General features: G+C 35.9%; 1 protein-coding gene across 1 annotated transcript in view; it reads right to left on the bottom strand.

Annotated features, from left to right (window-relative positions):
* Positions 1–7,922, bottom strand: part of LOC102595825 (myosin-17-like) — an 18,689-nt gene extending 10,767 nt beyond the window's left edge. The window contains exons 1-14 of the mRNA XM_006342282.2: positions 7,610–7,922; positions 3,972–4,097; positions 2,475–2,618; positions 2,208–2,353; positions 1,972–2,128; positions 1,796–1,854; positions 1,522–1,681; positions 1,291–1,440; positions 1,083–1,219; positions 847–993; positions 654–755; positions 508–565; positions 242–343; positions 38–75 (exon numbers count right to left, since the gene is read on the bottom strand). Coding sequence (XP_006342344.1) covers positions 38–75; positions 242–343; positions 508–565; positions 654–755; positions 847–993; positions 1,083–1,219; positions 1,291–1,440; positions 1,522–1,681; positions 1,796–1,854; positions 1,972–2,128; positions 2,208–2,353; positions 2,475–2,618; positions 3,972–4,097; positions 7,610–7,612 — 1,529 coding nt within the window. The 5' untranslated portion in view covers positions 7,613–7,922. The remainder of the gene's footprint in view (positions 1–37; positions 76–241; positions 344–507; positions 566–653; positions 756–846; positions 994–1,082; positions 1,220–1,290; positions 1,441–1,521; positions 1,682–1,795; positions 1,855–1,971; positions 2,129–2,207; positions 2,354–2,474; positions 2,619–3,971; positions 4,098–7,609) is intronic.
* Positions 7,923–11,603: the final 3,681 nt, after the last annotated feature.

The raw sequence follows: 11,603 nt of genomic DNA, 5'->3' as shown, positions 1-11,603 counted from the left end.
ATATATATATGATGAATAAATAATCAAGCATGCATACCAGGCTTCATCTAACAGAGCAATAATTCCCCCAGGTTTCTGCAAGTTTTCAACTTCAGTTGTTACAATTTAAGTTACCAAAAGACTGAGGCTAGAACTAATAACAAATCATAGCATCGCATGATAAGTTACAGAGGTATACCTCTTTCCAACAAAATGAAAAAAATCAATCAATAAACAATGAATCAACCCATTGGCTGCAGACCTTTTCAATCAGATCCAGCACATCTTGGTTGTCAACAAACTCTATGTAGCTCCAGTTAATCTCTTCTTTTTCATATTCTTCTTGTTCCATCTTGAACACGTGCTGAAATCATAAGATGGAGTGACATTATTAAATACCCAAGATCCCCCCTAATAAGCAAAGAGGTGGGGCAGCAAACACATCACAACTTACTCATATATACCCTTAACAGATTGAAAATAAAGAAATGAGGAAAACAGTTTTAAAATGCAAGAATGAGATCTAACCTGGTTAAAATGTTGTTGCAACTTTTCATTTGTAAAATTGATGCAGAATTGCTCAAAACTGTTTTACACGGGAAACTGTTAGAAAGGCACCACTAAGGTTTGAAGTAAGCAGCAGCAGCAGAGCATATGCCATACTGAAAGATTACCTGTTCGTTTTAAAACTCTCAAACCCATAAATATCAAGAACTCCGATTATTGACTTGGAGTTTGGATCCTGGCCAATTGAGATGTTTATCTTTTCCACAATCCTGGAGTCAATAGACGAATATTTTAAGATACAAAAAGAAGATAGAAATATAGAACACCAAACAAGTGCGTGTATGTATTTGACTTGCTTACCAGTCGAAAAGGCGAGAATATATGGTTTTAGCCAAAGCATCCCTGCTACCCAGAGCAGCTTCTGGATCAAGAGTCCTTGTAATAACCTCCTCGGGTGTGATCATCACACGTGTAATTAGTGCATCTTCCAAGCTCTTGGCATCACACCTATCAATTCTTATTCATAAGATCCAGCAGAAATAACATATCCAAAATAAGAACATGCAGTGAGATTCAACAGTAGAAAATAGACCTACTTGAGTAACTCCGCCGTCATATTGAGATGAAATCGAGACTGCTCATCCTTAATCACAGAAGAGTCAATCTCCTCACCTTTTGCAAATTCGACATTACCAAGGTGAAGAATTGCAGCAACCACCCTGAAAATTGCATCCTGAACAAATTTGTTAAGGCATTAGCAATTCATGTTAACCGCAGAACAAATTAGTCGGGAGGAAAACTAACCTGCTCTTCCTCACTGATTCCTACGATATCCATAGCCCTTCTTGTTGCAAGATATTCTTCAGCATCATTTACTCCATCCAATTCATAATACTTGGACTGATTAAGATAGTGAAATGATTTTGGGTTCTGTAGTTTATATCTCTCAACCTCCTGCAAAGCAAAAGAATATCATAATTATGTGCATCACCAATGTTAGATCAGCTAAAGACAATTAAAAAAAAGCATAGATACCTCAGCTGGAGCAGCACAAAGAAGATAAAAGCAATGGTAGTTTCTCTCAGGATTTGAAATTTGACAGACGCGAGACCTCTCCAGAAGGTAAGTTCGTATAGCTGCCCCAGATATCCTCCCACTCTTATCAAATTGTATCTCAACAAATTTACCAAAACGACTGAAAGCATTATACCATTTCCATCACGGAAAGGAACATCATATTTAGAAATCATCAACAAAGTTGCTGAAGCAATTAGCATCAACTGTGGCATCAATTAGAGAAGTGGCTAACCTTGAGTTGTTGTTCCTCACAGTTTTGGCATTTCCAAATGCTTCAAGAACGGGATTGGACTGTGTGTCAAGTGTTAACAATAACAAGAATTTTGAGACAGTAATTTGATAGAATAAGACCAGTTTCAGCGGAAAATGCTAATGATAGATTAAAGTTGAAGTGAAAGGTCATCTTACTTCTAGAACTTGTTGTTCTACAGTTCGTCCCTCGACACCTGACCGGCCCCCAAGATGCGCAAGATAACGCATAAGCATCTTAGTAGTTTCAGTTTTACCAGCACCACTTTCTCCACTAACCAAAATTGAATTGCTTTTTCCCTCATTGATCATTGCCCTGAGACCAAAATGAGAAATAGATAAGTGTCATGCCAAAGCAACTAAAAAGAGGAACACACATCAAAGAAGAACTCAACCTATATGCAACATCTGCAACTGCAAAAACATGCGGACTTAGCTCCCCAAATGCTGCTCCTTTGTACTGTTCCATCATGTGAGTGTCGTACAGATGAGGCAATCTTTGGAAAGGGTTTACTGCAATCAATATGTTCCCAGTGTACGTCTAGACAACAGATAAAGAAAAACTAAGAAAAGTTTCTCCAAAGGATAATAAATTCATAGAATACAATTAGCAGGTCTTGACGATCAATTTGCATGATTACAAGGAAAATCAGAGCTCTTACATAAATTTCATTGAGCTCATATCGGGTGGCCAAGTTCTGCAGAACTCCAGGTTCATGCAAATAGGAAAGCTTGGTCATATCATCTACACCTCCAGGAGGAGTCTCAGTATCTTTAGGAAACACTTTAGCGATTTTAGCAACAACCTGAGATCAACAGTTTGAAACAATAAAAACCTTAGATAAAAAAGAAAAAACTTTGGGCACAACCAAAAAAATGCAAGAACTGATTTGTTGGTTTCAAACTTCAGGGACCGGCAGACAGCAGGTAATCTGAAAGTGTGGAAATGTCCTCCAGAAAAACTACTCATGTTTGAATAAGTTAATGACTGCAAAACTAGGAGGAACATAAAACTTAACACTACAAGAAGAACGCAGTTAACAAAGTTACAGTCTAGAAGAATCAAGTGTTCGCTGGAAGCCAATATGATGATAGACAGAGGTGGATTTAACATGTGTGCAGGGTTCACAGACCCAGTAGCTTTTGCTCTAACCCTATATATGCATTAAAATGTACTACATATTTATAAATTTCAGTGTGAACCCACTTATTAACGTATGCTAACTTGAAGTCATTGTAGGACCTCATAACTTTTAAAATCATGGATCCGCCTTTGACGATAGACAATCAAAATTAAAATATTGACACTAACTTGAAATAGAGAAAACTGATACTTTTGGTGCATAAGGAAGGTGACGAGCAAAAGTGCATGTAAAGCAGAATCAATGCATGAGGAAACAAGAATTAACATTTAGAAAAATAATCAAGGTGTAAATGCAAAAGAAAGCCACAACGTCAATATGAAAAGTGTTCATCAGTTTCATCACCCTATATACTTTTTGAATTCATTTATAAGAAAGTAAAGAGAAGTGAACCAATCTAAGTACACGTAAGTAACTTGGTTCATAATGTCAGTCAAAAAAGGAAAGCTTCTACCATAGACCTGCTTCTAATTTCTCTCCACGCGAAGCATTCCAGTTACAGTGAACCATCACATGGGTCTAAGCTTGTGCATTCATAGCCCTTTTGAAGGATTTAACAATTATTTGCATTAGCTAGAATTGGGAAGGCGTTAGTTCTCAGTACCATCCATTGGTCGCAACCCATAACGAGTTATAAGAATGTTTTGAATATACTCAGTATGGTGTACTTGGATATATAGCATGCATGCATATTACATACATGTATGCACACACATGCATATTGCGTACATGTATGCACACACAAATACACACATACAAACAATAGCACGTCGTATGTTCTTTACGGTATATAAAAACTATCTTTAGGAAAAGGAACCAATATGCAGGATATTTCACCTTAATAGAATACAAATGACCGATTTCTCAATATTAAAAAATATCTACTTTCACCAGTGAGGTCTGACCAGATCCATTAACAAGTTCAGAATTTATGAGAACATTCATTCATTATCGCTCCAGATTGACACAAAGTATGGCCCTTGAAAAAATATTGCTGTTAAAAAACCAAATACTCACTTCTTTCCCATCGGAGGTTTTAACATGAAGATCTTGACCATGTATTTTGATTACTTCTCCATCTTTCCATGCCAATTTAGGGTCTTCCACCCAAACATGAGAACCGACAATAATGTTGACTGATGCCTGCAAAAAGGTACTTGCATGAGATACCAAGAGGACAATGATTACTGCACGAAATGTCAGTCATTCGAATAAGACACCAGAAAACTTAATCTTTATACACAGTATTCAGATAAAATGGACCTGAATAGAGTGGATTTATATATCAAATTCCAACTTGAGGCATACTTAATTTATTAATTGAGACACAAGATCAAAGAATTCTTCAAGACAAGTCTTTAAACTATGTTCATACTAACGGGGAGAGAATAAGAAATAAGGGAGGAAGAAAGGGTGGGTAATTCGTCCAGTGTTGACATTTCTTTTAAAAAATAAATTAGCATTGCCTTGTTTAGAAACTAAGAGATGGAAAGAAACAGACAAGAAAAGGCAAGACAACTTTTTGAGAAAGAAGAAGATGCAAGACATTTTGTGAAATTTACGCATGCAGTCGAACTGCAGAATCCAGCCGGAAAAAGAAATCATGCATCTAAAGCAGTACTCTCCATCAGTGCTAGGCATAGAGGTCTTTCTACTATCCTCTATCATAATACGAAAAATAATAATAGGAAATTTGTAAAGCAACACATATAGCTAAACGGACAGGAGTCACTCAGGGAATGAAACTGTCGGTCTAAACTTCTATTCTTTTTGAACAGGCAAGGCAGGCTAAAATTTGAATACAATGAAGCACCTCATATGTCAACGCTTTCCAAACATATCTTAACATGAGTAAGCTCTAAGGCATCCTTCCTATATACAAAGAAAATTGGAATCCTAAAATAAACGATGATATTTCTAGAATAAATATCAGGAGAGGGCTGAGAGGAAAAGAACTGCTAGATGATTTCATTCCATCTATCTAAGCTTTGGTGGACAAAGTCACCCCAAACTTGTGCTAGCATTGATGGGAGATAGAAGGTACCATGTGGATCAGTCGAGGTGCGTGCAAGTGGGTGTGGCCACCATAGTTATAAAAAAAAGGGCAGCTGATATTTCGGGAAAGATCATTAAAGCTAATGTAAGAAACTATCAAACCTTCCACTAACTCAATTGAAGCATTTCAGATAAAAAAATAAGTTAAACAGAAACTTCAGAAATTTTCTTTTCTCGTGACCTTCTTGCTTCTTTTCTTAATGGGTTCCTTAAAATGACAACCTATTTCATTCCTCTTTGAAGCAATATTATGTTGTAATCCTTTTCAAAGCAAATACAAAATTCTTTCTCGAATAATGAAAATGTTATCAAATTGATAAAAGTAACAAAGAAACATAACTTTGTTTATGTTCTTTCTCTTTACAAACTTCTCATCAGCTATGAAATATTTTTGAAGCACAAAACGTCTGAAAGAACACCTGCCTTGTACTAATTTGACCATAGGAACTTTCATCACTTAGATGCTAGAATGACGTTTAGGGCTTTAGACTAGTGGTACTGGTCGCAGACTTCCACACAATAGGTGGTTTCTATCCAAACTATTCCCTTCACTCTTCCCACTCCCCTAATGTAATTAGAAAAAATCAAAAAGAAAATGTCAAGAGCTGATTTTTAACTGTATCCTTGCATTGTGAAAATATTACATGGGCTTTTACTTTGACTAGTACACATTATTCGTTTATGCAAGAGACCAATACACATAATTATTTGCTGTAGTATTTTTAGGTTAACAACAAACACACTTTTTAAATTCATATTAATATGGCTGTCCTTTGTGAACTGAAAATGATATCTTAATCAATTTCTTCCCTTCCTGCAGTGTCAAGAAGTCCCATGATATATATTTGCAAATATACATCTTATCACCCATGTGTCACTCATTTTTACATCTCAAGTTTTGGACCAATGTAATTACATAAGGAGACTCCACAAGAGATCAGTGGTCATAGCTGCATCTGACATTGGACAACTTTGATTTTAGAGCATTGAGGTGCTACAAACACTGAAATTTATTTTCAATGATTCAAAATTTAATGTGTTTACTGTTGCAAAGAGACTACCTTTTCTGAAAAAATTAATGCATTCTTTCTTTTTTTGATGACCAAGAAATCCTTGAAGGCAACTGGGGCAAGATTCGGAACTCGGTGGATAATGAGTTCACCTCTCTACCTCTCTCCACTTAAACACAAGATTTTTGACGGCGGTAGGGTTCGAACATGTGACATGTGCCTATTTCTCAGCGATAGGGTTCGAACATGAGACATGCGCCTATTTCTCAGCGGTAGGGTTCGAACATGAGACATACGCCTATTTCTCAGCGGTAGGGTTCGAACATGAGACATGCGCCTATTTCTCAGCAGTAGGGTTCGAACATGTGACATGCGCCTATTTCTCAGCGGCAGGGTTCGAACCCATGACATGCATCTAACCCACACATCACGTGTTAAGCTCTTACACGTAACCAAGCCCCATCCATGTTATAAACGATACATCCATTCTTTATAAAAAGTTGTAATTCAATCTTTAAAGTATACATGTAGCCTTGGAAAGTCTTGTTAATTATTTCTTCCCTGTAAACACCTATTCCACTGGTCAAAATATTCAAATCTAGTGATTTCATGCCCTTCATCTTTCCACTATTCATATTGTTCTTTTCTTCATCCATTGTAAATTCAAATAAATGCAGTTGAGAGATTTTGAAGTAGCAAAAAACAGTTGAGAGAGTCGAGAGATTTAAGAGTTCTCCGGAACTTCTATTTGAGTGCACATTAGAAGATTCTTAAGTGGTTTGTTATACCTTTGGAGTAGGAAGTCACCTTGCTATTACCTAGGTGGCGACGGAAATCTACTGTGAAGACACGCCTTCCGTAGCAGTATCCAAAACTCTATCTCACTATTATTAATTTTTACATCTTATTTATTATTACTAAGTGCTCTATTGAATGGTATTTCTATCTCTAATATTTCCAAAAATAAATAAATATGGATACCTCTAACAAGATAAAGTTTAATTTAAACACAGTAGTGTAGTGTCTATTTGCCACATTCACCTCTAAAGCTGAAGTTGCATTTTCCAAATTTTAGCTCCTCAAATTATTACTACAAGCAGCCTCTTAATTAACACTACATACAACCTCTTTTAATATGCGGATTACTCACTCTGGTCTGCAACCTCTGTTTATTCTAATAATAAAATCAAATTACAATTCAGTTGTTAATTCTAGCGTTTATCTCTTTCTGACATCCAAATTCCAGACTTAACAAAAAATGGATAAAATCAAATTTTACGAAATGACTTCAAAGAAATACCTTTAAACCATCCATCGATATACAGTCATAAAAACCTCATAGAAGTTCTCACTCTTCTCGGTCCAATTCCTATATATTCCACACATACCCAAAAAAAAAACGCTAATATTTCCTAATGATACCCGAATTAAATTTCATCCACACAATAACCTCAAAATAATTAATAAACGGCAAATTGACTCTGCGCTGAACAGATTTGACTAGAGCAACAAGCAATAAGTCCTTCGGAAATGAAACAAGGCAAGAGGTATAAAACGACAAGGAACCTCGCCGTTTCAGCATAGACTTACCATTGACGAGTTTTGAACTATCGATCTCCTGCTCCCCAACTCATCAAGGCAAAGAGAAACGAAGTTTGAGTCGGTGAGTCAGATCGGACTCCCCAAACTTCAAATATTCCAGCCGAAGTAAGCGACGACGATGATGAAAAAGAAGAAAGCAAAGCTTGCCTCCGATGAATCAACTTATGGTAAAGCGAAAACCGTTTCTGTTTGTTTCTCTATCTATATATATCTGCGTATATATATATATGTATATGCCTCCGTATATCTGTATGTATTTTGTGAAGAAGAAAATGGGTAGACTTTCTCTCTCTAAACAACTTTATATGTATATTTTGTTTGAAGCTTTTACTCTTCTTCTTCTTTTTTTTAATTTGGAAAGTTAAGCTATTTTCATTTGATGTATTTCCTACGAGGTTGGGGGTAGGTGGTGGGGCCTGCACTGGGCGGTATTTTTTGTAAATTGTAAGAAGAGGAGGGGGGCACTGGACACAAAAACCGACAATTTAGGGGGCGGATTTCTGACACTATTTATGTTTTATGTGTTTGGGCATAATATTCTGCTTATTTACGATATTTTGCCATTCATTTTTGGACAAATTCGAACGCTACCGTCTACCGCTTTTTCCCTGCTGGTAATTTGAATTTTACGGCATATGTGTTAGATTTGAATTAACAGCTAGGTTTCATTTGTACCGCCTATCTTGGATTTTGGAAACACAATTATGACTGCACTCATTGCTGATTAAGAGCTTCTTTGGGATTTTTTTATCTTATTTTTGAATTTTTATTTTTTAACTTGGAATCAAATTCGTAGAAGTAATTTTAGAATTTCATAGACAGTCTAAAAGTGATTAAAAGTTATTTTGGTTTAAAGATATTTAAAATAACTCAATCAAATCAGACGCTATTTTTACTATAATAAAGGTTTAACCCATTGATGACCACCTAAATTTGGCACATATTTTTACTTAGACACTTTAACTAGGCGTTGTTCATTTTAGACATTTCATGTCATGCCTCACTATATCATTTTGATACTCTTTTGACAATCAGTCAAATGTGTAAAGTGTGTAACACTCTTGCTGATGACGTGTCAAAGTGGCGAATTAAATGAAGACATGTGACATCTATATTGAAAACAATTTTTAAATAATAAATTTTGAGTAGAAAAAACACGGCAAATCACTCAATGACATGTGTCATTTTTAAACCCAAATAATTCAAAAACAAAATAACACACAGCCCACCCAGATTATCTTCTCCAGCACCCACCACCCACCACCCCCAAATCCCTAACCCCTTTAGCACCACTCAATCCCCATGTCACAACCCAAACCTACACCCTGGACGTGGCTGGCACTCAAGAACCATTGTTTGTTCCCAAGCGAATTCTCATCCTGACTGACTACAAGCGGAAAACTAATTCGAGCAAAATGGGAACTTCAAATGCATAAATAAACTTTAAAATCTCAACTTGAACTCAACTCCAATAAATGTCTGAAAAATATTTAACAACTTATAGTTAACTGTCTCATGACCTCAAAACATCTCAACAACAAAATGAAATAATGAGAGACTCCTCAACCTTTAAATTATCTATGAAGCCTCTAGTACTCAGATAAGTGTCGGGACAGACCCCCAACAACTTAACAAAACAAGAAGTAAATGTGAAGCCTTCCGAAAACAAGATGGCTCACCCAAGCTAGCTGGAATGTGAATGGCCTCAACGAAGCAAATGTTAATGACCCTGAACACCTGTATTTGCATCATAAAATGATGCAGGCTGAATGACATCGATACATCGAATGTACAAGCATGTAAGGGGAAAACTGAACATACAAATATAACTGAAATGGTGGAAAGGGAAGACATACTCACCTCAACTCAACTCAACTCTACTCAACTCAATATGACAGCAGTGATAATAAGATGCAATATATAAAACTTTTAAAACAACAGATAATAACTCAAGATGTATAAAAATACAATAATAAACTCTTTACTCTTATTTGGGAGATTCTCTAACAGACAACCATCACTATGAGCTACGTGATGATACAACGTCTCGCCCATTTTGCCAGAACTGTTCTATACCTTGTCAGGGTATAAAACACCTCAACTAAGTGGATCCACTAAGCTATGCTTAAAAGCAATAAAGAATCATCTAAAAAATATGATCATTTACCCATGTTGACATACATGGTTTATAAGGATTTTGAGTTGTGTAAACTCGTCCACATATCGAAGCTCAATACTACTCTCAATAATATATATAACTCATGGTCATATGTTTAAAAACATAACTCTTCCTCAATTTGAGATAATTACTCAAAATTTCCTCTTAAAAAAGGAAATACTCAAAACTCCTAATAAACTCATATAGAAAACAATATTTCCCTTGTTTTAAAATGTAAAAATATTACGCTTGGGAATACTTAGTTCCCTTCAACTTTACTCAAAACTGTCTCTTTAAACTTTTCCTCAAAACTTAGTTTAAAACACAATGAATGACTTTCAAAGATTCACCAAGACTTATAACTCAAAATAGGGTTCATGCCGAAATATTGACATGAACGAACCAACTCAAGAATCTCAATAACCATATAGAAAACTCAATACTCAGAACTCAACGATACTACTCATCTCAAGAATACTCAACTCATAGGGTTCAGGCAGAATTATGGCTATGAATGACTCAACTAAAGGATCTCCATGCATAACATATAGCAATTCCATAATTAGGAATATAGTTTCAGAAAGGATCAGGAACTCAAGGACTCAGAACTCAACGATACCACTCATCTCAAGAATACTCAACTCATAGGGTTCTTGCGGAATTATGGACATGAATGACTCCACTCAAGGATCTCAATAACAATATAGAAACTCATGAATACCACTTTGCTCATTCTCATCTTAACCTTCTCAAGACTTAGTCACAACTATAATTGATTTCGAAAGAATTCTCAATTTGACTCAAAAACCGTCCTGAACTTTCCTCTTAATTTTACCTTGATTTGAAATATGAATTTAAGAACTATGATTAGGATATAGGATCTCTCAATGATTAATGAGGGCTTAGATAGTTAAGAATAAGAAGAGAGTGAAGACACGGTTTGAAAAAGCACTAGCGCAATGCGGAGATAGAATTATTTTTTTGGTTGCAAAGTAAATTTTGAGATAGCGGACTCTGTATCCCCTTCGCGACGCGGAGAGGGAGGTGACTATCTGAAGACTGAAATTTTAAAATGTCTCAGCGACACGGGTCTGGGAGCATATTTTTGTCCGGTCTTTTTTTTCTCTCCCAAACTCGATTTCATTCACACCCAATGCAATTCCATTGCCCAATTTCACGAAATTTCATAAACCCAGAATGTTTTCAACGAAACCCACACGAAATCCATCAAGAACAACACTTATTTGCAAAGACCCTAACCTCAAGAACTCAACAAGACTCCATTATTAAAGAATGAAGCTAAAACCTCAAAAACTTCATCAAGAATCTCAGTCAATCAAATTTAAGAACAAATTTATGGATGAAATTGCATGATTGACGTGAGGGAGAACAAACTCAATACTATGAAAGTTTACATACCTAGGAAGAACTATGTTCTTGGTGAATTTGAAGAAAAATCTTGGAAGATGAACCCTAACCTTAGTGTTTCTTGAAGTCTCTTGAGCGTAGAAATTTAGGAGTGAATGAGAGGGTTTGATTATGAAATCTGGATTTCCTACACATTTAGGGTAATTTAGATGACTTCTTAAGAGTTTTTAGGACTAAAATACCTTAAAGAAAAAAATAAAACAATTGGAAGTCGAAATATTTTTCCAGCAGACAGTGAGGTACGTATTCACTCTGTAACGTGGAGCCATCGCGGAGCTGCTTCCAGGCTAGAGCGTTCTAGTAAATCAATCATAACTTTTTATTAGGAATCTGATTGAGACAAACTTGGTGGCATTGGAAAGAGGACTCGAAGACCTTTAATTTGATAGGTCATGG

The sequence above is a fragment of the Solanum tuberosum genome, unplaced genomic scaffold (genome assembly GCF_000226075.1).
Source record: "Solanum tuberosum cultivar DM 1-3 516 R44 unplaced genomic scaffold, SolTub_3.0 scf00037, whole genome shotgun sequence".
Lineage (NCBI taxonomy): Eukaryota > Viridiplantae > Streptophyta > Magnoliopsida > Solanales > Solanaceae > Solanum > Solanum tuberosum.
This window is presented reverse-complemented; position numbering and strand designations above follow the sequence as displayed.